The 26,207-nt window shown below is 38.2% G+C and overlaps 2 protein-coding genes across 3 annotated transcripts in view; one reads left to right on the top strand and one right to left on the bottom strand.

Moving 5' to 3' along the window:
• ANXA1 (annexin A1) overlaps positions 1-26,207 on the top strand; it is an 897,109-nt gene that overhangs the window by 598,809 nt on the left and 272,093 nt on the right. The window lies entirely within an intron of this gene.
• Positions 22,060-26,207, bottom strand: part of ALDH1A1 (aldehyde dehydrogenase 1 family member A1) — a 185,590-nt gene continuing 181,442 nt past the window's right edge. For both annotated transcript variants that reach the window (XM_050760913.1, XM_050760912.1), the window contains one exon: positions 22,060-22,667. In XM_050760913.1, coding sequence (XP_050616870.1) covers positions 22,595-22,667 — 73 coding nt within the window. In that variant the 3' untranslated portion in view covers positions 22,060-22,594. The remainder of the gene's footprint in view (positions 22,668-26,207) is intronic.

Consider the following 26,207-nt stretch of genomic DNA (forward strand, 5'->3'; position numbering starts at 1 on the left):
CAAGGCCCGACTTTCCAAATCAGTTTGGAGCAGTCGTACTGGGAATCACTCTATGTCCCTCACTCCATGTCCTTCAGGGGGTTCAGGACAGCCTACCCTAAAACATGGCACCTTGGCATATTGAATATTTTAGGCTGAAGGAAATTGAGAAACAACATGTGCAAGAGGGTCTTTCTGACCTTTCCCCTTCCTTCTCCCCTGAAGCAGGTCCTAAGACCCTCATATGAGAAATGCCCTTCTTATACCGGGAGGAAAGGAACATCCTTGACTCCAAGACGAGGGACACCAAGAGGAATCTGAATGAACAGGTCTTGCTTTTCCCCCAGCTTATTACTCTTAGTTCATACTCTTTATTTTCCTCCTCTTATATTTTCCTACAACTCTCCATTCTTCATCCACCTCACTACAAAACATTCAGGTTTAACTATTTATTTGGGTCTTCACTTCCTAACAAAGCCTCCCTTTTTACATAAAACTTAAGTATGCATGCTTTTCTCTTTGTAATCTGTCTTTTGTTACAGGGGTGCCAGCCAATGAACCCAATATGGGCAGAAGAAAAGGATAAGTTTTCTCCCCTACATTCCCTCAAGAGTAACCCAATCGCTACCCTTAACATCAATCTGCTCTGTATATCTCCACCTCCTCCTCTCACTGGAGCCTAACAGTGACTGATATGTGTCTTGTCATGTGTTCTAAGTATTTTACATGATGCCGTAGAACCCTCTTTCAACCTATGGGCTGGGTTCCATCTTTATCCTCCCATTACAAGTGACAACCTTGTATTTAAACAGTTTGCTTAAGATCCCACAATGAGACTTGGTAGAACTAGGATTTGAACTCAGAGCTTTCTACCTTTAGAGCCTTCAGGAGTTCAAGCCTACTTCTTCCCTTTGCAAAATTGCCATTGAAATAAAACTGATCTGTTGATGAAACAATTTTTTTTCACGTGTTTTATTGTCAGTTGGTTTTGCCTTATGGTCCTGTGATAAAACTAGCAGTGGTCACAGTAAGTGGAGAACTGGGTGTGGTGGGGTGGGTCTCATTACTCAGAGAACTGGGAAGGAATCCTCTTTTGAATATAGTCCCTCTGGGTGTGGAGGTTTGTCTAAGGAAGCAGCAAACATCAGAGCATTCAGAAGTAGGGAAAACAATAAAAGAAAAAAAATTGAGTTAGTAAATTAACAAACAAACCCACCAAAAGATAAATGACTGAATTAGTTGGTGAAGTGAAAGCATGCAAGAACACGAAGAGTACATTGTGTGATCCTTGGTAACCTGGCCGGATTGTCATTCAAGACTCTAACAAAGAGAAAAAAAAAAAACCTCAAGGCTCGTGTCTCCCCATTCTCCTTGGTTATTTCTGCCATATATTGACTGTTCCAAATGGAGAAGAGTCAGATGTGTCTATTTTAAATGCTTTAAGAAGAGTTGCAGGAGGTCTTGTGCACTCCTTTTGAATTTGGTGAAGTTGGCTTCCTTTGAGGTGATTCCAAACAGGGTTTGAATGTTAGCTTCACAACTTAATAGGTTTATGAAGGAATAACTTACACTCCTTAAACTTAAGTTTCCTTCACTGAATCTTCAAATGGAGATTCTTTGATCTGAGGACATCTACCATGTTACTAGGACACTGAGAAATTGTGTGGAATACATATCCACACACCCCCGCCCCCACCCCACACACCCTAATTCCATGCCTATTGCTCAATAAATATAGCTGTCATTTAGTAGGATTGGGAAGAAAAAAACAAAAGGCAGTGGGATAAAAATCCCAATAGAATTGTCATGATTAATACAGGCAAAGCATTTCCAAAGTAGCAGCTTGTCTTTCTCTCTCGCTTATATTTGGGCAAGGCAGTTTTCCAACATCAGGTATTTTCTTATTGAATTATAGGACCATTTGATCACTTCTATATTTTGTTTTTACCTTTGGGCTTTTTGTAGTATCTTTTTGTGGTTGCTGTCCAGGTGTATTGTTACAGAGGTTTAACTTTTTCTCAAATTGCTTTGGTGGATTTATAGAATCTTGTGATTTTGATGTGTAGATGCTGGACATGGGGATGGTTATTCACAGATTTAGGTGTCTCATTTGGCACTGAGGTGGCAGAAGCACACAAGTGTCTCTTGGGTTCATTGCAGATATCATACCTTACAAGAAGCCAAATATTCACAAGAAGAAGAAGTGAATATCCATTGTGCCCAAATTAGAATCAACCACCGAAAACTTTCCTTTTCTCACACCTCTGATAACAATTCTGTCTGTAGGTCATGAGATGTGGGTTGCTATAGAGGTGAAAAGATTGAAAAATATTATACAGAAAAAAATGGCTGAGCTTATATAACATTTAGGAAAATATATTTCTTTGAGCTGGCATTGAAATAGAATGCATTGTCCTGTGATGGTAGCAAGAGTTATAAAGTTGATAAAATTTCCTAAGGTTCCGTAAGCCAAATTGTATGTATAATCTATTACATCTGGGCTGAGGCAGGTAAAGGCTGGTGTGCTTCTTCCATTTCTCTCCCCTCCACTTGAAGCATCGACTTTTAAGGCCACACGTTCTGGATGGCATAGCTGTAAGATGCAGGAAAGGCATAGTCCCCACATGAGCTTTTATGTGAAAGAGTAATAAACCTTCAATGTGCAAAGCCACTGAAATTTGGAGGTTTATCTTCTGTTACTGCACATGATACATAGCCTATTCTGACTAAATCAAGGAGATTAGGAATATGCTGTTAAGATAAAGCCCACAGGCAATGAAATGTCATCCTTAAGAGATGGACGTGAGTTTTAGTCCAGGTCGCCACAGACTGTGAAGTGGACTTCACACAATACCACTAAACTTGTTTCCTCATCTGTAAAACGGGAATACAAATATGCACTTCATATTTTTATTGTTGTTTACTTCAGGTGTACTTCAGAAGATTGTGGTAAGAACAAATGAGATCATTTATGCAAAGTCAAAGTGCTTTGCCTAGTTCCTGGTGTAAAATAAGCACTTAATAAAATGTTTTAATAACATCTTAAATTTAAGCATATAAAATAATACAAAAATATAAAGTGATTTTAAAAAATACTGAATATAATCTTGCCTTGCTCAAGATGTCAGTCAAAGCCAATTTAGTGTCTACAAAAGAGAAGTTCTTCACTCATAAGACCCACAGATGGATTTTAGAGGATAGTAAGCCTTATGCAATTGTATGCAAAATTACGTGTATAAAGAAATGTGCATTTGTCTAAATATATTGAATTCCAGGTAAGAGTTATTGAGAGACTCACTTGGGATAACAGACCATAACAGAATGGAAAATCACATTTAGAAATAAAATATATTACAGCGAAAGTATTGTCAATAAATGAAGACTGATTAGATTATTGTGAAGCACAATATTCGAATAACTTAGTCACACAGGAAATTTGCAACAGTCAAAGCTCAAAGGTTCTTGGCTATGGTCGTTGTTATACTTTAGACTGCTTTTCACCCTCCTTAATCAAGCATCCACACCTAGAGGGTCCCCTGAGCTCTCAGGAATATTTCTGCCCCACCCTCTGAGTAATGAAGACTGTAGGTCTACCCTACCACACCCAGATCCCCAGATAATGTGACTGCTACAGCCAGTTTTGTTACAGGATAATGAGACTAAAGCAATCAGTAATAAAACACTCGAAAAGCTCCTTGCCAATATATTTGCTTTATTTCAATTGGAACTTTAGAAATGAGGATGTAAGCAATAAAAACACTGGCTCTGAAGTTAGCTCACTTAACTGAAATGTGTAAAGATAGAACATATTTAGGTATGGCTGGTAAATAAAAGTTTCAGCTGAGTCACTGAGGTTCATCTGTTATTACAAAGGAGGTGCTAAACCATATGTAGAATTTATAAAAGTTAACCAAAAACAAACCATACAATTCTTTCACCTTTATTGAAAGATTAGCTTGGGTGATATTAAGGATGAATCAGGAGAAGGATTTATTTGAACAAAACTATTCTTGAGAAGGGGTGGGTGGAGAAGTTTAAAGGATTTACTCTGAGAGATTGATGTGTGCCCCCTACAATTGGTTCCCCTGCAGTTAGCTAGTATTTGATCCACTCCTGAGAAATCTAGCAGATGAGAGAAACCTTGATTGGCTACCCTACAAGTAGAGTGACAGGGATTTGCTGCTGTCAGGCTTGCACTTCCAAAGTTTGACGTTAAGAGTGATCCCCGTGTGCTTACCTTAGACCATGTATTCATTTGCTAGAGTTGCCATAATAAAATATATCAGACCGGGTGGCTTAAACATCAGAAATTAATTTTCTCACAATTCTGCAGGCTGGAAGTCCATGATCAATGTGTTAGCAGGTTTGGTTTCTTTGAAGACTCTTTTCTTGGTTTATAGAGGACCACCTTCTTGCTGTGTCCTCACAAAGTATTTCCTCTGTGTACACATACACGTATCTGGGACCTAATCTCTTCCTCTATGAATGTCAGCTCTGTTGGATTAGGGTTTAGCCATATCCCCTCATTTTATCTTAATTACCTTTTTAAGGGCCTTATCTTCGAATGAATACTATCACATTCTGAGGTGCAGGGGGTTAGTACTTCAACATATGACTTTTGAGGGGATGCAATTTAACTTATAACAGACTGTGTATGGGAAATATCTATGAGAGGGTTGTCAGGGTTGCTGTCTTAGATCTTGTCAAATAGAAAGACTGAAGTGCAGATGTTTTATGGCTGTGGTAGGAATAAGCTTCCCAGCTTAATAAAGAAATATTCGTCTGGTTGAGGGCATGAATGGTATGAGAATCCCAAGACTGGAGATCTCCAAGAAACCTATGAAATTGCCCAAGAGAGCAAGTCAAGCAGAGTGCATAAGGCCAGACCACAACAGTCCCAGTCAAGTAAAAACTTTCTGCCACCTCACTACTTCCTCCCCTCCCAGCTGACTCTTCCTCTACCTTAGATTTGACCCTAAATGGGCAGAAATTTGCTTAGCCAGGTGGGGAAGAAGGAAGTAAAGGTGTAAGTTGGGAAAAGAGAGAAATAAGAAATAAAGACAAGTTTTCACTCTTTTTCATGCTGTAAGTTTTTGTCTGTTATAAGCTTCAGTTACGGGAGAACAAATAGCTGTACCTCTGAAGAAAGGTGAATCTTGACTAATAAATGAGACTTGGTATTTTAAATACTGTATTATGTCTTTTAAATTTTTTTCTTTTTTTCTTATTTTTCCATAAGTTATTGGGATACAGTTGGTATTTGGTTACATGAGTAAGTTCTTCAGTGCTGATTTGTGAGATTTTGATGCACCCATCACTCAAGCAGTACACACTGCACCATATTTGGAGTCTTTTATCCCTTGCCTCCCTCCCACTCTTCTCCCCAAGCCCCAAAGTCCATTGTATTATTCTTCTGCCTTTGCATTCTTATAACTTAGCTCTCACATATCAGTGAGAACATACAATGTTCAGTTTTCCATTCCTGAGTTACTTCACTTAGAATAATAGTCTCTAATCTCATTCAGGTCACTGCAAGTGCTGTGAATTAATTCTTTTTTATGGCTGTGTAGTATTCCATCATATATGTATATCACAGTTTCTTTATCTGCTTGTTGATTGATGGGCATTTGGGTTGGTTCCATGATTTTGCAATTGTGAATTATGCTGCTATAAACAGGCATGTGCAAGTATATTTTTCATATAATGACTTCTTTTCCTCTGGGTAGATACCCAGCAGTGGGATTGCTGGATCAATTGGTAGTTCCACTTTTGGTTCTTTAAGGAATATCCACACTGTTTTCCATAGTGGCTGTACTAGTTTACATCTCCATCAGCAGTGTAGAAATATTCCCTAATCACTGCATCCATGCCAACATCTACTGTTTTTTGATTTTCTAAAATATTATGGCCATTCTTGCAGAAGTAAGGTGGTATCACATTGTGGTTTTGATTTGCATTTCCCTGATTATTAGTGATATTGAGCATTTTTTTCATATGTTTGTTGGCTATTTGAATATCTTTTTTTGAGAATTGTCTATTTACATCCTTAGCCCACTTTGTGATGGGATTGTTTGTTCTTTTCTTACTGATTTGTTTGAGTTCATTGTAGATTCTGGATATTAGTCCTTTATCAGATATGTTAGATTGTGAAGATTTTCTCCCACTCTGTGGGTTGTCTGTTTACTCTGCTGACGGTTTCTTTTGCCGTGTATGAGCTCTGATATGATTTGGCTCTGTGTCCCCACCTAAATCTCATCATGGAACTCTCATAATTCCCACTTGCTGTGGGAGGGAGCTAGCAGGAGATGATTGAATTATGGGGTCAGGTCTTTCCCATGCTGTTCTCGTGGTAGTAAATGGGTCTCATGAGATCTGATAATTTTAAAAACAGGAGTTTCTCTGCACAATCTCTCTCTCTGTGTGCCGCCATCCATATAAGATGTGACTTGCTCCTTCTTGCCTTCCACCATGATTGTGAGACCTCTTCAGCCTTGTGTAACTATAAGCCCAATAAACCTCTTTCTTTTGTAAATTGCCCAGTCACAGGTATGTCTTCATCAGCAGCATTAATATAGACTAATACAGTAAATTGATACCAGGATTGGGACATTGCTAAAAAGATACCTGAAAATGTGGAAGTGACTTTGGAACTGGGTAGCAGGCAGAAGTTGGAATGTTTTGGAGGGCTCAGAAGAAGATAGGAAGATGTGGGAAAGTTTGAAACTTCCTAGAGACTTGTTGAATGGTTTTGACAAAAATGCTGAAAGTGATATGAACAATAAGGTCCAGGGTGAAGTGGTCTCAGATGGAGATGAGGAACTTCTTGGGAACTGGAGCAAAGGTGGCTCTTGTTATGTTTTAGCAAAGAGACTGGCAGCATTTTGCCACTGCCCTAGAGATTTGTGGAACTTGAACTTAAGAGAGATGATTTAGTGTATCTGGTGGAAGAAATTTCTAAATGACAAATCATTCAAGAGGTGACTTGAGTGCTGTTAAGGGTATTCAGTTTTATAAGGGAAGCAGAACATAAAAGTTTGGAAAATTTGCAGTCTGACAATGCAATAGAAAAAAAGTCCCATTTTCTGAGGAGAAATTCAAGATGGCTGCAGAAATTTGCATAAGTAACAAGTTGCCCAATGTTAATCCTCAAGACAATGGGGAAAATGTCTCCAGGGCATGTTAGAGAACTTTGTGGCAGCCCATCCCATCACAGGCCTGGAGGCCTAGGAGGAAAAAGTGGTTTAATGGGCCAGGCCCAAGGTGCCCATGCTGTATGCAGCCTAGGGACTTGGTGCCCTGAATCCCAGCTGCTCTAGTCATGACTAAAAAGGGCCAAGGTACAGCTCAGGCTGTTGCTACAGAAGGTGCAACTTTCATGTGGTGTTGAGCCTGCCAGTGCACAGAAATCAATAATTGAGGTTTGGGAACCTCCAACTAGATCTCAGAGGATGTATGGAAACACCTGGATGCACTGGGAGAAGTTTGCTGCAGGGGCAGGGCCCTCATGGAGAACCTCTGCTGGGGCAGTGCGCAAGGTAAGTGTGGAGTTGGAGCCTCCAAACAGAGTACCTACTGAGGCACAACCTAGTTGACCTGTTAGAAGAGGACCACCATCCTCCAGACCCCAGAATGGTAGATTCACTAACAGTTTGTGTCGTGCCCCTGGAAAAGCTGCAGGCACTCAATGCCAGTCCATAAAAGCAGCCAGGAGGGGAGCTATACCCTGCAGAGCCACAGGGGCAGAGCTGCCCAATGCTGTGGGAGCCTACCTCTTGCATCAGTGTGACCTGGATGTGAGACATGGCATTAAAAGAGATCATTTTGGAACTTTAAGGCTGAATGATTGTCCTATTAGATTTCATACTTGCATTGGGCCTGTGGTTCCTTTGTTTTGGCCAATTTTCCCATTTGGAGTGGGTGATTTATCCAATGCCAGTTGCACCCCCATTGTATCTAGAAATAAACTAACTTGCTTTTGATTTTACAGACTCACAAGTAGAAGGGACTTGCCTTGTCTCAGATCAGACTTTGGACTTGTACTTTTGAATTAATGCTGGAATGAGTTAAAACTTCGGGGAACTTTTGGAAGGGCAAATTATGTTTTAAATTGTAAGGGCATGAGATTTGGGAGGGGCCAGGGATAGAATGATATGATTTGGCTGTGTCCCCACCTAAATATCATCTTAAATTGTAGTTCCCATAATCCCCATGTGTCATGAGAGGGACCAGGTGGAGATAATTGAATCATGAGGGTGGTTTCCCCCATCCTGTTCTCATGATAGTGAGTTCTGATGAGATCTGATGGTTTTATGGGGGGCTTCTCCCTTTGCTGGGCACTCATTCTTTTCCTTCTTGCTGTCATGTGAAGAAGGACATGTTTGCTTCCCCTTCTGCCATGATTGTAAGTTTCCTGAGGCCTCCCCAGGCATGCTGAACTGTGAGTCAATTAAGTCTCTTTTCTTTATAAACCCAGTCTTGAGTATGTCTTTATCAGCAGTGTGAGAATGGACTAATACAGTCCTGCACAGGTGTCTCTTGTGGGGAAAATCTACATTCTGTAGAGAATTTCTTTTCCTTTTCAGGTCTTTTCTTGATTTGGGAAATATTTATCTAAGAGTCTGATACCTTTTAATGCCTGATAAGAAACATTCATCATCTATTTTCTCTGAAGTCTACTAACTGGAGGCTTTATCTACATAACAAAACCTTGGCTTCCACCACTCCCTTTGTGTTAGCCTCAAGCATTTCTTTCTGCTGACTTCATGTATTTAGATAATGACTCAACTCTTTCAACCAAATGCCAATCATAAAATCTTTGAATTTACCTAATCTTCAAATTGACCTGTAAGCAACGCCCCCCCCCCCATCAAATTGTCCTGCCTTTCCAGACCAAACCAATGTATACCTCACCTGTATTGATTACTGTCTTATCTCCATAAAATGTATAAAACCAAGCTGTAACCCAATCACCTGGGACACATGTTCTCAGGTCCTCTTGAGGCTGTGTCATGGACCATGGTCTTCACATTTGGCTGAGAATAAATTTCTTCAAATATTTTACAGAATTTTTTTTTTTTTTTTGTCAACAAAGGTATAAAGAACTTTTTATTTGCCTAGAGTGAAAAGAAATTTGTAAGTCTGTGGGAATTTTAATGCAGGGTCAGAAGTACTTCTCCCACTAAATATATTTTCATGGGACAACAGGAGATAAGAATAAAGCTGTATATTAACTAGAACCTTTGGGTCTCATTTGTTCTATATGCCAGATGTATTAGCAATCATTCTTGCTAGTTCCAGTAATAGTCTTGAATAGTGTGTTCTGACTAGCTGAGCTGTGGTTATGTGCCCAACCCTATACCAGTCCTCAATCCCAGAGAGATAAGAACTCAGATTTGCCAGATATGAATCATTTGCCCTGAAGTTAGAGAAGGATTCTGACTTTCCCAAACCATATGGAGTGAGAATGGTAAAAAACTAATTCCCCAGACACATGCTAAACTGACAAGATAAAACAACTATCAATAATATGTGTACTGGAAACTCTTGGGTCATTTCTAATCTGAAGATGCAAATATTTTAAAAGTGACAAGTAGCGTGATCTTGGGAAAAGTCTGAATCTAAAAATCCACAATCCTGAATTCTAGTCATGACATTGCCTCTAAGTAGCTATGTGACAGGAGCCATACCACTTAACCCCTTGGGGCCTCACTATCCATATATTTGTAGGTCCAGGCTAAAATGTGTACTAGATCCTTTTCAATTTAGATCCCTATGGCAGGCATAGAAAAGTTTTGTCTGTCTCTAGAGGGAGGAGTTTGACTATGGGGTCATTTATTCTGACTTTCTCTTTAAATCTATGGCAAACAACCTGCCACAACCAAAATGCCCTGGAAAGTTCATTGAAATGCAAGTGATTTACAGAAACGTAATTTCAGTGCTTCTCTTTTACATGCTGGATATAATCATGGCATAACTGCCTACATTTCTTTGCTTCTAAAAATCTTATGGATCAGGGGAAGTTCAGATGGAACTTTCATAAGCCCCACAAAACACACCTTTTTCTTCAAATTGTACCATCTGCCTTGTGGGAAAATCTTACCTGGTTTATTTTCTTCCAGAATGTGACTCAAAAAGATTGGAGAGAAAAAAAGTGATAATGCAACTTTGGGTAAAATGTTCTGCAATCCCTTACTATCCCCTGCACAGAAAGTCATTTTCTGACTATTCTTGCAGTTTGAGATGACAGGATTCTTGACAACCTAATAGCACTTCATGCCAATAAAGTCAGGACTGTCTTTTTGTTTGATGTTGTTTGGAACATGCAATTATCTCAAAGGCAGGTTGTAGCTAAGCATTTTCATCTGTCCCCAGCCCTTTCTGCCTGGGGGTAGGATATGACATACCTCTCAGTTTCAGTTATACGCAAAGGTGCCTAGATTTGCAAGGTTCAGAGCTTTTACCTTTCAGAATGTCCAGTGCTACAAATCTTGCTCTAGGGAAGCTTTCTGGCCCTTTCATAATGATTCTTTTACTTCCAATATTTGTTTGCATGAAAGCTTCAGAAATTTCTGTAGCGCCCCACCTCCATCACCATTCAGATTTTATTTTGAGGCTTTTGTTCATCTGTTAGATATAAAGAGAGTTGGGATCCGATTCTCAGGCCCCAAGCAGGGAGCATTCTGAGTGATGTGTAAGTGTACTCTCCAACCTACTCCTTCCATTTTTGCACTGTCTCTACCCATCCTGTTCTATGCTCGACTTAGTATTAAAAATTGTAAAGGAACACATAAGCATTAGAAGGTCAAACCATGGATTTCTGAATGGAAAACAGATCTTACGAAAAGAGAGTATCCTTTTGGGATTGATGTTACTCAGTCTTCATTCTGTTATCAGTAAGTGCAGTATTCCTTATCTGCATTTCTTCCCCTTGCAACCTTCCTTTGAAATTGAGGGGCAATATGAAAGAGAAATGTCACCCTCCCTCCGTACCACCTTCCTTCTTACTTTTCTTCAGCCTCCTCTTCCCCACCACTGAACTGCTGTTCTTTGCCATAGCTGCTTCCCTGGTATGCTCTGACTTGAAAAGCATAGTGAGAGCTGTGAGGGCACTGCTAGCAGCCTGGAGTAATAAAATCAGAAGGTTCCAGCACAATCTTTGTACCATCACTTCTTTTCTGGGTGAACTTAAGCAAGTCAGTAAATCTTTTAGAACTTAAAATTTCTCATATATCCAGTGTGTTAACACGACCTTCCCGGCTCAACCCATGAGATGGTTACAAGAATCAAATAAATAATGTGTGTGAAATTGCCATGTACTATGCAGCAATGTTACTATCATGAATGATCGAGCAGCCAACTTTTACGAGTCATACTATGTGCCAAGTTAGTTATATTCTTTCAAGTTAGTTACATCAATTAAATACTTACATAGATTAATTCTCACAACCCTCTGAAATTTTCACTATTGTATCCCCATTTCACTGACAAGATAAAGCGAAACCTAGAATTGCTATTTTACTCAAAGTAGCACAGCTATTGACATCAGAGTAAGAGCTGGTTCTTTGAAGCAAATCTGTGTGATGCTAAAGTTAGCTCTTCTTTGAAATGTCTCTGTAGTATTTCTTTTATGTGCAATGATGAGAAGAAAGACACCAAGATATCCAGTGGATCTGGCTCCTTCTTAGCCTCCACTCCCTGATCGTTGATATCCATATAGTTTCATTATCTCTAGATTTAAAGGTTTGAGAAGAACAAATGGCAAAAATTAGAGTCACAGCACATCCAACATATATACTTGACATATAAAATAGTTTTTGGATGTGTAACCAAGAATTTTCAAAAGACCAGGATGCCAGAGTATAAATTCACTCTATAAGTTGTATTAGAACTGCTAATAAGGTCAGACTTAGTGGCTCATACCTGTTATCCAATCACTTTGGGAGGCCAAGGCGGGAGGAACACTTGAGCTCAGGAGCTTGGGACCAGCCTGGGCAACATAGTGAGACCTCATCTCTACAAATTAAATTAAGTTAAATCTCTACAAATAAAATAAAGGAAAGAACTGCTAACAAGTACTAAACTCCGTGCCGAATCCAGGAGCATAAAATAAAAGTGTGGTCTCAGGTCTTGGGCTGTCATTTCTCTGTTCTAGTGTGTGAAGCAGGCAGATAAACAGAGTTACAGCTGACAGCAGTTAAGTTCGAGGTGAGAGATGAACGGAGTGTGCTACAGGACATGTGGGAGTGCCAACTGACTAGAAGGATAGAAAAAAGAGGTCAGGAGGAAAGGCTTCGGGTGGAGATCTTCACTAACTCAGATGTTAAAGCAGCACCTATGTATAATAAATTATATACTATACGATATAGTGTATACATACACACACTATAGTGTGTATATATATACACACTATATATGTACACTATATATAAAATATAGTGCTTCCTCCCCCTGTAGTATCTGTGCCTTCAAATCTTATGCCTTCATTCCTTATTTCCCCCAAACCCTACCCTGACTTTTCACCTAGTCATAGTTTGAGTATAAGAAAATTCTTAAATCTCAGGACTTCTTCCTCCACCCTTTTCCGGAAGACTTGAATTGCCTAAAAACTGGCACTTTCTTGGTTTTTGGAGGATGTAAGTCCTAATAAAATCATTCAATCCTTGAAAATTAACTAAGAGTAGCCTAAAAGTCTTGAAATGTTATAGAGACCCCATAATCACTTCACTTGGCCTAAGACCTTGGGCACTAGAGTTGTGGAGACCGCTGTTTTCATTGCAGAGGAACACTTGGGTACATTTTTGGCTGGGTAGGGCCAATGTGTAAGAGAGATGACAATCTCCTTCATGTGTTCCTTTGTGAAAATGGGCAATAAAGAGACATGAAAGGATTTCTCCAACAGTTTTGTTTTCAGAGGATTACCTTCCATCGAGGCCACTGTCTATGGATCTTTTTGCCAACAGAGGTTATCTAAGAGATCTAGATTTAAATATTAAAAAGAGGAGAAAAATAGAATATATTTGAAATCTGAAAATCCTCAGTGACCTTTTATGAAACATGAATGCAAAAAAACAAAATGTTCTTAGGACTCGAACTATGAATGAAAAAGAACAAAATTAAGTTTTGCTAGTGATATTCTATATTTGCAATTGCTTGACTGGGCCTGACATTCAGTTATTACAGTTTAATGTCTAAGAATGAGGGTGATTATATAGTTAGACTGCCTGGCTTTGAATTCCCAAGCTGTTAATTGCTAGCCCTGTAACTTTGTCAAGTTGGTTAAATTTTCTGAGCCTCAGTTTCTTCATCTGTGAAATGGAGAATGTACTGCTGGTCTCAAATGGTTGTTGAGAGGAGAAAATGAGGTAATGCTTGAGTGCCCTTAGAATAGTGCCTGGAGCTTACTCACGTCCAGTAAGGGATGCAGCTCTTCTGGATTGTTCCAGAAGAACAATCCAAATTGGCCAATCCAAATTGGCTCTTTCATTCAGCAGGAAGGGGCCTGGAGTGCTGCTGAGGGCTGGGGTAGTCTTAGCCCAACTCAGCAGCTGGGGGAGTAAAGACAGAGCCAAGTTCATATGAGGACAATATAACTTCTTTTGGATGTGGGAGATGTTGGTGGGGACCAGTCTGTTTGGCAGGGTGGGGACTAATATGTCCAAAAGTCCTAAGGAAAAAGCCACGTTTTGTGCCTCAGGCTTTCTGAGGAGGATTCATGAATGGAGACTCGTAAGGTTGAAAATCCCCTAGCACAAATCTCCATTTGTGCCTGTCTAAGAACACGAGGTACATTCTCTCACATGGAGGCCCTACTTCATACCCTTCAAGGCTTTGTTTCATTTTTAACAAGGAAGTTGCAAGAACTGTCCCTTCTGTTTTCTCAAATATAACTCAGAACTTCAGAGGAGATTCAGTGACACCTACAGAAGTAGGGAAATAGAATATTCCATGTTTCTGTCAACAGATTCTCCTCCCACTAGCCCACCTTTGCATTGCCATTCTGTTTACATACTTGACTAGGGCATGGTAAGACACTTCAGCTACTCCCAGATGTTATTAAAGAAGAAAAGAAATAAACATGACTCCAAAGATATCTGTCTTAGAACCTGTCAAAACAATTCCCATTGCAAGTGGAAAAATGCAATCAATTATGTGTGAGTCTTTGTTATGATTCAATATGTGCAACAACTTGGATGAATCTGCAGAGAATTATACTTACTGGGGGAAAAAAAGCCAATCACAAAAAATTACACACTATATGATTCTTCAAATGACAAAATTCTAGAAATAGAGAACAGATTGCCAGGAGTTAAGGAAGGGGTAAGAGTGGGAGGGAGATAGTCATGGCAATAAAAGGACAACATGAGGGGTTCATGTGATGATGGAAATGTTCTATATCTTGGCTGTAATCCCATCAATGTTCTGGTTGTGATACAGTGTTAGAGTTTCACAAGATGTTACCATTGTGGGAAACTGGGTAAAGGGTACATGAAGTCTCTTTCTATTATATCTAACAATTACATGTGAATCTACAATTATTTAAAAGTAAAAATGTAATAAAAATTTCAACCCCAGTGAATTTACCATTCACATTTAAAGTTCCTCCTTGTCTGATTTTTTATGGCTTCACTTGGAATTCAAGGTTTCCTCTGTTTTGACAACAGAGGTTATCTGAGAGCTCTAGACTTAAGCGTTACCTCATTTTCTCCTCTCGATAGCTATGTGAGACCAGTAGTACTTTCTTCATTTTACAGGTAAAAGTCTTGAAATGCTGTCCAGCCTTATCTTCCAATGAAACAGAACCTTCATCATATAAACCTGGATTTTTTCCACTTATATTCATTTTCAGGCCAGAAAGTCCCTTCTGCCTGCACACGTTCTGAACATGTTCTGGTCCTTCTCCATGTCAGAGGCGAGGCCAAACACTGCCTAGTCCATGGAAGTCACTGTAGGGAGGAGCCATTTTTCTCCCTCCAAACAACTGCAGATTTTTATTGCTGTCAATCTTATAACACTCTGTGCATTCTGTCTTTTATTCCATGATTGTGTGTGTGTTTCTCATTTCCTCTATTATATTTAAACATTACAAGAGCAGGATTTTCATTTGCTTTCACAGAAGCAAATGACTTCTGTGCAGGACTCAGCACTGTGCTTGCAGAGAACAAGAACATAATGCCCATTATTCCTTTTGCAGTTCTCCGTATTTTTTCCACAATATTTTGGCCCTTCAATGGCTGTTAAATAAATATATTTTTATTTTTACATATCTAAATTAGCAATTTTACCTTTGTAGCTAAATTATCAATACACTGTTTTGCAGATGATTGAAACTAATTTGCACTGCTGAGGACTTATAAAAGCTATCATTTAGAGCTTTTCCTTTTTAGACAAAAGGGATACATTTCAATAAATATAATACATACAAATGAATGGAGCATAGGCATTATATAACTTTTTCTTTTTTAGACAAAAGAAATAAAATATAGTAAATAAGATATATACAAATAAAATGCAACGACGGATGTTACCTATTTAATCAAATATCAGTTAAATGTTTGCTGTGCCACATGGAATAAAGGCAATAGTACAGAAGTAGGAGTTAGAAGACAAAGCGTATTAACTAAACTCTGCCACTGATAATTTAATAGCCTTTCAAGTGTCGCTTGATTTCTTTATGCCTCTGTGAGATGAAGTTATTGGGCTAGAAGAACACTAGGTTCTTTCCTAGTTCTGACATTTTGTGGTTATAAGAATGTTGGATGACTGAGCATTGGGCACAAATGCTAAGCCATGTGCTTTTCCGTCCACTAATCCTTCCCATTGAATTCATGTGGGCTGAGTCTTCGAATCAGTCATCGGGTGACCAACATCATTGTGGGTTCCTATGCTGCATTTGAAACCAGCCTCCTCTGTTTGTTGTTCCCTTAGTCCTGCTGTCCCTGACTATTAGTGTAAAGATTAGCCATGATGACTGGTAACTCTGGGGTGAAAGGCAGTTGAGTTCATTTAATTAGAACTAGCCCTGCTTTGGTATTAGATGTATTTAAATTTCTAATCTCAACTCTAAGCCGAGTTTTTGGCTCACATTCTTTTCCGCCCTGTTATTTCTTTGATGGAGAATTTTAGCCTTTATCTGAAGGGAATGATTAAACAACAGCAACAAAAAAGAATGGAAGGAATGGGCAAAGCATCACAATTATGAAGGAGTAACAGATTGGTCTAACAGCTAGGACAAAGGAAGACCAAGAGAAAGAGGATGTAGAAGGAAGATTCAAAGTCAAGGTCAAAAGGGAGACCTTGGTGTGTACAGGAAACATATTATTTTTGATGAAATGATTGTCAGTCCCCAGACATCCATTTAGTGGCTAGATAGCATGTATCAGGCACTTGTTATGTATTAAGAAGCCTGCCAAGCATTTTACAAATGTCTCGTTTAATAGAATATTCCAATTAAATAGATATCATTATTAATTCTTTTTTTTCATAAAATAAAACTGGAATTTAGGAAGATTGGATTATTTTTTCCAAATATCAAAGCCACTGAGTGCAGAATAGGAATTGGAAACCAGATTGCTGGGCTCCAAGGGCCCGTGTGATTATGTAGAACATTGTACTGTTTCACAAATATTAGTAGCCACCCTGATCTGCTGAGTGATTACTATAGGAGAAAGGTTTAATAAGTGACCTAAGACCATACTACTAGTGCATGGCAGAATCAGAATGCAGCATCTACTTGACTCTAAAAATCAAGATCTTTCCAGCGTAATTGGGCTTTTAAAGGAAAGTCGTTTAAAATGTTTTATGTGACTAAAGGATTTGTAACTAATTCATATGTAGGTATCTACCCAGATGATATCAGAACGTAGGCAACCTGTTATTAAGGAAAAATATTCAAATAAGCTAGGAAATGAACTAACAAAGGGCAATATTGTATTAATACACACCAAGAGCAGACACTAAGATCCTCAAGGGAACTTTCAACTTTTCTTTACAATTGTCCAAGAAAGAAGGAACATTTTCCAGCCTGCATAAATACTGTCATCTGGTTTATCATGGAGAATGTCAATCTTATAACACTCTGTGCATCATATACTGAACTATTTACTCTCTAAAACCATCCACCTCCTTTTGGCAGATTCGTGTTAACTCAGTAACTCTCTGAGTTTTGTGTGTCCCCTACATTTCCTTCCCAAGCCAAGACAGTATTAGCAACCTGATTGAATATTAGGTGTGCTTACAAGTTGTATTGTCATTATTAAGGAATAATAAGACAAACAGAAACCATAGTAACTAAATGTAATACATGATTCAGAATTAAGTTTTAGATCATGAGGGAAAACACCATAAAAGACATTAATAGGTCGGACTCGGTGGCTCACGCCTGTAATCCCAACACTTTGGGAGGTCAAGGCGGGTGGATCACTTGAGGTCAGGAGTTCGTGACCAGCCTGACCAACATGGTGAAACCCTGTCTCTACTAGAAATACAAAAAATTAGCTGGGTGTGGTGGTGCGCCCCCTGTAATCCCAGCTACTTAGGAGGCTGAGGCAGGAGAGTTGCATGAACCCAGGAGGCAGAGGCTGCAGTGAGCTGAGATCGCGCCACTGCACTCCAGCCTGGGTGACAGAGCGAGACTATGTTTCAAAAAAAAAAAAAAGACATTAGTAGAACAATTTGAGAAAATGTTAAATAGTTTTAAATAGGTCATGTATTAGATACTAGCATTTTGTCAATGTTAAATTTCCTAAATTAGAAAATTGTGCTGTGGTATTGTAAAAGAATGGCCCGATTGCAGGATTTGGGGCTAAAAGGATATGATGTCCAAAAATTATTCTCAAGTTTGTCCCAATTTAAAAAAAGAATGAGAATGATAATATCAAGAAATTAAAAAAAATTAAAAAAATATTTAAAAATAAGGAACAAAGGCTATACAGGAGTTCTTGGCACACTGTAGCACCTCCTCTAAATGTTTGAAATTATTTTAAAATAAAAAGTTAAAGGAAAATCAGTTGCCTACCTAAATCCATTTTGTGTTTTCATATTTAGTGTATTTTTCTAGGCCTGGTGAATCTTTACATAAGTGACTTGACAGAAAGCAAACAAAATCCTAAAACTCTGGTGAGATACTTCAGCATAGCACTATGGCAGCCTCCTATGAACATGTCTATAAAACTCAGAGATGTACATTTTTAAAAAACTAAATTCTTGTGAAACTATTCAGCACATGAGCACATGGCACTAAAGTATTTTATTTTATTTTTATTTTTATTTTTTTTGAGATAGCGTCTGAGTGAGCTATCAGAGCTAACAGAGTGAGCTCTGTTACCCAGGCTGGAGTGTAGCGGCGCCATCACCACTCACTGCAGCCTCGACCTCCCAGGCTCAGGTGATCTCCCCACCTCAGCCTCCTGAGTAGCTGAGACTACAGGTGCACACCACCACACATGGCTAATTTTTGTATTTTTTTTTTGTAGAGAGGGGTTTTCACCATGTTGCCCAGGCTGGTCTCAAACTCCTGGACTTAAATGATCCAGCTACCTCAGCCTCCCAAAGTCCTGGGATTATATGTATAAGCCACTGCACCCAGCCAGCACTAAAGTAAATGTCCAAAAAGCATTGTTATTCCTTTGGTATTTCTTTAGGTGATAAACTTGACTTTCTAGGGAATTGGGAATTAACCTAGATATTTATGGATGACACTCATTTTCTCTGGGATAAACCCACCACCTAGAATCTAAGGGCCAATTAAGAGACATGATCTTGACTTGTTGTCTCAAGCCCCTACAGAGAATTCTGTGGTTTGGTCTTCAAAGAGACACCACCTCTACTCTTCCACAGAATGTCAGAATGATAAATGAGCTGTTTTCCCTCCCTTGTATCTTGACTCAGGATATCCTCCAGGATGCCACAGTCCTTGTGTTCCACAACAGAAATCTTTCCTGCATTCCTGGCAGTCACTAAATTTAGGTATCTAGAAAATTTAGTTCTCATCTCTAATTTCCCTTTCAGTATATTCTTTCACCATCAGACTGGAAAAGCTCCAACACATCTCTAGAGAACATTAAAAAATCCCAGGGTACTCAGTTCTTGTGTTAGTTTGCTGAGGATAATGGCTTCCAGCTCCATCCATGTCCATGCAAAGGACATGATCTCATTCCCTTTTATGGCTGCATAGTATCCTATGGTGTATCTGTACATTTTTTTTAAATCTAGTCTATCATCGATGAGCAGTTGGGTTGATTCCATGTCTTTACTATTGTGAATAGTGCTGCAATGAACATACATGTGCAAGTATCTTTATATTAGAATGATTTATATTCCTTTAGGTATACACCCAGTAATGGGATTGGTGGGTAAAATGGTATTTCACATCCTGCACATGTATCATGGAACTTAAAATAAAATAAAATTTTTAAAAATCCCAGGATAAACCAGTAAGTGAAATTCTAATAGGAAATGTGTTTCATATGAAAATGTAACCTGGTCATGTACTATACTCTGAAAAAGCCAGGAGAACTAATTTGCCAAATTGCACTTCTAAGTGTTCAAGTGAAATTCGACACTCAAAACGTTACACATATTGCCCAGAGAAAAGATCTTTTGAGTTCATTGCTCCCTCCTGAATTACGTGAAGAAATGGCTAAAATTCTCTATTTTGAGTTGGTTCTATTTGAGTTGGTCACAGGAATTTAAGAAAAACGTTTACCCTGCCCTCAATTTCTTCTTGGCTGTTTCAAAATAAAGCCAGAGGTATGTATCCAATAAAGCCAGAAGTATGTATCCTTAGAAAATTACAACAACAAAAAGACCAAACAAACAAACAACAACAACAACAAAAACCAGGAAAAAGAAAAAGAAGAAAACCCAACTAGATTAGACATTTGTGAATGAGTATCTGATACCTGACATTGTCTCTGCCTAAAAAGTGAATTCCAACCTCTGTCACTTAGTTTGGTATTCCTGGAGATAAAAATACTCTTTACCATTTGGACATTGAGGACAAGAAGATTATAGTTATGACCGCAAAACTGAATTTTTCAAGATGAAATTTCTTACTGGAATTCCTGTAGCACATGAGCTAATAAGATACCTTTTAACTTTTCAAGGTTTTAAGAATTACTACCAGTACAGCTTTAATACAAATAATGAAATATAATACAAATAATGTCTAGAGACTCAGAACGAGCCAATATAAAACAGATATTTTCTGTTTAATCCTGTAATGTCTTATTTATACTACGAAAATTTTCAAATATTTAAACTTGCTTCTGGCTTTTGTCTTGTTCTGTCCTCAGCTTTCTTTGTTACACATTTTAAAATGTTCTGGTTGCATGCCATTATAATATTAACTTGTCTACCTATTAATTTATTTACACGTGTTTTTAAACACATCTTTTAAAATGTAGACACCGTCTGGCTTTAGGAAAACACAACTCCCTCTGTGTTTGGATACTTTTCCTTCTCATTGTCCAAAGACCTTTCAGTTCTCCCCATTACTTTGGTTTCTTCAGTTTTGAAAAGGGTAAACATGTCCCAGATCTTACGAGGTAGTCCAAATTGCAGATTTTATAGGCCAACATAAGTTTGGAAACTCTTCAAATGGGAGTTAAATTATTTCCTGTATAAGAAGCCAATGAACTTCATTTGTTCTTACCTCGTTACACTTGACTGCAGCAGCCAGTAGTGTCCTAATAACAGAGGCACTGAAGTGTCTGTTAATGTTAATGTAAAATGATAAACTTATATAAAATCTGAAAAAATGTTATCCTAAGTTGCTAAACTAAAAAACTTTTAGAATGTGTCTAGTTATACACAAATGTTCACTTCATTTGGGCCTAAGTCACTTCGTATATGGAAACTCAACAGAAGAATGAGAACACAAGCACCAATTCTTTGTTATGAGAGGGTAAATGTGCCAGCTTGGTGTAGTTTTATGCAGAGAACACTTTTTCAGTTGCTCTCTTTTGATTCCCAGATCTTTCCTTAGAACTCTAAGTGTTCCATCATCGCATAGGACAGCAAGGTTGTTGTTTTTTTTTTTTTAGACAGGGTCCCACTCTGTCACTGAGGCTAGAGTGCAGTGGTATGATCATGACTCACTGCAGCCTCGACCTCGCAGGCTCAAGTCATCCTCCTACCTCAGTCTCTCAAGTAGGTAGGACCACAGGTATGTGCCCCTATGCCCAGCTAATGCGTGTGTGTGTGTGTGTGTTTTATAAAGACGGGTTTTCGCCCATTGCCCAGACTGGTCTCAAACTCCTGGGCTCAACTGATCCACCTGCTGTGGCCTCCCACAGTGCTGGGATGACAGGAGTGAGCCACTGTATCCAGCCCAGCATGGGTTTCTTAATGTTAATTGGTGGTAACTGAGGAGGTGAGGGAGGGAAGGCAAGGTCTCTGCTAATTTGGAAAAAAAAGGGCCCTATTAAAACTAAAAAGGTTGCAGGACTTCTCAGAACCCATCATATGCTGCCGATGTGCAATTTGAAATTCCAAGAGAGGAAAATATATTGTATATAATTTTTCTAAATGTTTCTTCAAAGGAACATGTCCCAATAAATTTTGTTGAACCTCTTTCCCTTTTATTCATTGCAAAGTTGCTCATTGTTAAGGTTTATATTCAGTTAGATTTCCTACCTGAGGCCATTCCCAATTCCCTCAGTTAGCCTTCATCATGGCCACTTCTGCAAGTCACTGCAAGTTTCTAAAATCCTAATTTTTTAATGACTCCTCCCTTTCTGTGGTGCAGGGATTGTGTCATTATTAACCACTAAATTAAAGATCTTCAGATAATGGACCATTCCTTATTCACCTCTTTTCTACAACACTTAACACATCCAAAACTTTGTAGGAACTCAATAATTGCTTACTGAAGGACTGAGGCCATCTATTTCCAATAAAATGTATTGATTTCAAGAATTCTTCTGGAAAATACAACGTGTTTCTTTACGCATTTGAGAATGGGTGGATTAGACTTTTACTTTTAAATGTACCTTTATGCTCAGTTTAATACTGTTTTTAAGTGATAAGAAGAAATCACTGTAACCAAAACTTGTACTTAAAAAAATTCAAAAGTAACAAGAATCATGCAAGGTTGTTTTTATTAAGCTTTATATTCAGTTTACAGCTACATATTACAGGGATTATTTCATTTGACAAGCAGACTGACATCCTAGGAAATTTTTCAAAACAGTCCAAGGACTTTATAACTACTGGGAACAGAGCAATTTACTCTGCAGTTAACATGTATGTTAAGTACTTCAAGGAGTCACTAAGGGAAAGAAGCTAAATGCAACTGTTCCCTTTCTATAAAATGATTATCCTGGAAAAGCAGCTACAAAGAAAAACCACATAACTATGGCAAAGCTAGAGAGATCATACATCCAAATTTGTCTTTTTTATTTAGGATAGGACTTGGGGGTCACATTTCAGAAGGCAAATAATGCTTTCAGAACAAGCTACATGTCAAGTTTTCTATGGGTAGTATTAATACTAATATGATTTAGCTTATGTTTAAAAAAATCAAGAAAAGAAAAATTTTGTCTTTAAAATCTACTATATTAGTGACTGTAGGAGATGCTTAGCTATTGAAGAGCTTCTCTCCACTCTTGTATTTTCTTTATGAGTTCTTCTGAGAGATTTTCACCGTGACTGTTTTGACCTCTGTGTATTCATGGAAACCGTACTCTCCCCTAGAGAGAAGGAAAACAAACCCACAAACACTGTTTAGCACAGCAGTGTAAATATGCTATAGTTCATGTTTGTACAAGTTTGTTCTTGTTTTACTGGCTAGGGACAATAGAAAGTATTTCTTGTGTACAGAGCATCTCATATAGTAGCTAGCCAATCATCAGCTTTCTGGTCTTACACAGATTCCCTTGTGGGGAAAATTTTCTTTAAAACTTTCAGTTGATTTCTCACAGAAATAGTCCCCTTTTGACATTATTCTACTTGATTTTAAAAACTCTAACTGCAGATGCAACAATGTCATCTTGGAAAAATGAAAAGAAAACAAAAAGCTCTAAAACTACTCAAAAGACAATTCAACTCAACAAGAATTTTGTCATTTCTAGTTTAGATTGAAATAAGACGGACATAGGACAAGAGGAGAAGTAGCAATATATGATCACTACAAGTTCTACTCTACTTCTACAGTTTTGCTGTAGTTTTACTGTAGAACTAGAGTAGAGCTTGTATTCACCATGTGTGATTGTCACAGAAGTGGGAAGGGGATAGAAATTGAACATGGTTTCATTTCTAGTCTAAGGTGCCCTAACATGGCTTGAAACAAAATATTTTGCAGCAGTAGTTTCAGCAAAATCTTTTGATTCTTGGCAAAACAAAAACCTGACCTTTGTTGTTTGAAGTTTTTTTTTTTTTTTTTTTAATTGTTTTCTTTTAAGAGGAGAAAGATGATAGATTGGTCTAAATTCAGGCTCTTGGGCTTTTTTGTAGTTCTTGGTTTTTCCCCTTTATGCAACCTCCTCTATCCCCCACCATTTTCTTGTATAACTCTTAAGTTCAACCCAAACGATCAGGAATTAACGCGAGTCAATCAGTTTGGACTCTGGGACCTTGTTATCAGGTTTATGGGGACCTCCCACCAGGTTTAGAAACTGACTGATTTACCCCTTGTTGAAGAGATGACTAAAAAGACTGGGCTCAGTTATTCTCTATATTGTTTTGATGAGAGGATCAAATTACATGTATGTAAGAGTAGTCTCAAAATCATAACACTCACGCACATGTAGGCTTACAGAAGAATAAGATCTTGATCCTTTTTTACCCCTCCCTTCTTGTGATATAGACAGGTATGTGGAAGACATCATTTTCTGCTGGGTAACCTAATACTCTTACACTGATTATTTTCTTGGGCAATTAAGCTTTTGAAAATACCTTTTAAAAGCTTCAGTGAGCATGTTCCTTAAAGTAATGAAAGGGCTTAGCCTCAATTGTCTGAAATCCATTAAAAGATAATATTTTAATAAGTATTTTATCTCAGGGTTAGATCAATCAACCCATGACTTTCACCAATAGGTTTTCTATTGTATTTTGGGTCACATAGACACTTGAAGCTCTCAGGAGAGTAATAAGTGGGATTATTGTCATATTCAGGCTGAAATATGTCCTGCTCCTTAGAATTCCTATGCCTATACTGCATCTACGACATAGCCCCAAACATCTGTTTGGATTTCTCTTCATCTTACTGTGTCTGTGAATTACTGTTTGTAGACTTCTAAAATCTTCAGTGTACAAATCACCTGGGACCTTATTCAAATACTGATTCTGATTTAGTTGGTCTCGAGTGAAGCCTGAGTTGGCACTGGTAATAAGTGTTTGGAAATAATGTGACCCAATATTACAAACAAGCATACTGGCATAGAGGCCCTTTCAACCTTACATAGATTCGTTTATTGGTAATAAACTTGCAAGTGATATCAACCTATGCTGCTTCTCCAGGGTTCACACTGGGGAAAAAAAAAAAAGGTGCTAGCACCACATTACATCTGATTTCCTCTCTGTACCCAGGATTGAGACTGGCACTAATTAAGTAGGCACAGAAGAACTGTTTGCTGAACAGACTTGGTAAATATCCTCAAGAAAAAAAAAAATTCATTTGTGTTCTCACTATACAACCATTAGTTTACACTTCCTTGTTCCCCTTTTCTATGGAACAGCAGGAAAAAAATATCATGTGAGGTGCTGAGAGCCAGTTAAGTTTAAAACAGCATACTAGCAAAGTCTTAAAGGATCTATGCTAACCTAAGTGAAACTGAGTACAATTACACAAAGGGAGAAATTTCTGTCTTTTCTCTAATCCCAGTGCCAACACTATGATCAGAGATGCAAAATCAAGGTTTGCATACTCTGTATCACCTTCAAACACATTGGGGTCCTCATAACACCATTTTTGGCTCTTTGAGGACTCTGTTCTCAACTGATCAATTCTGTCTTTCTATTGTTGAGGAAAATTTGTAAATTAACTCTTGGGAGTCATTTGAGGTTATCACCTGAGTAATAACTTGTAACTCTTGGAACATCTTGCAGCAAATGACTTGTTTATTAAGTTCACCAAATTTGGTTTCAGGTAGACTTTAACTGTAGCATTCTCAAGTTGAATTTTTGAAGTTAAAAAAACCACACACACACAACTTTGTCATTTGTCTTTGAAAGAAATTATCTATACCCACGTTCTAGATTTTTAGGAAATTACTGATGGTTGATTCCTGTTTCAGTCCTTCTCTTATTTGATTTCTTTATGCCTTCACTTTAAAGTCTGACCAAATTATGTTCAACGAAATTGACATGTTTGGTCTACTTTAGTCTTGCATTCCTTTTGATTATTTTATCTTTAATGTTCTCAGTGAAATGTGTTGTTAGATAACCAGGCCAGCAACGAACCAACTGCCCTTCAGAGAAATCCAACCTTTGTTCTTACTTTTTGTACAAAGTAATTAGTTTTGCCAAGATATTCTCCAGTAATAGAAAGAGAAGAAACAAGGGAAGGAAGAAACCCATTTGTTGAATTTACACTTTGTGGCAGTTATGTGGTTAGGGATTTAATATTCAGTATGTCATTTAACTCTCACAAGAACTCTCATTCCATCTTAAGTGGAATGGGAACATCTTCACGAAATATGAGAAAGTAGAGGCTCAGAAGTTAGGTAGCTTGAACTGGGGTGCATGGCTAGCAAGTGGCAGAATCAGGAATCAAATTCAGCTGGTCAGACTCCAGTAATATTTTCTCAGCTACACCATGCATTTTTGATGGGTTAATCTTTTGTTCTACCTTAGCAACATTCTAAATATATCCATGGCTTTTCACTACTCCACTAATAAAATCTAAGTCAAATTTCTTAAGTGCAGGACTTCTTAATCTGTATCATATGTAACTCTGAAATCATATTTTTCATCCCCATAAATCCATACCAATCAACCAAATTAACTAGCCCCTCAACATACCACATGTAATGTTCCATGCAAGAAAGCTCTCTTCTCTGCTAACTGATATCCTACACTTGCTTTCTGCCCTAGAGGAAGTTTCATCTCTTCTGTTAGGAGAAGTTTTCTTCTCCGTCAACTGCCATTAAGTTTTCAACCACTGGATTTCCACTGGGGTCAGAACTATAGAATCTTAAGCATGGAATAGAGGTTAAAAGATCTATTTGCTTCTTCCATTCTTATCCACACTCACAATCCTTGGCCTTGTCTGACAGATGAAAATAGCGATG

Source organism: Macaca thibetana, chromosome 15, assembly GCF_024542745.1.
Source record: "Macaca thibetana thibetana isolate TM-01 chromosome 15, ASM2454274v1, whole genome shotgun sequence".
NCBI lineage: Eukaryota > Metazoa > Chordata > Mammalia > Primates > Cercopithecidae > Macaca > Macaca thibetana.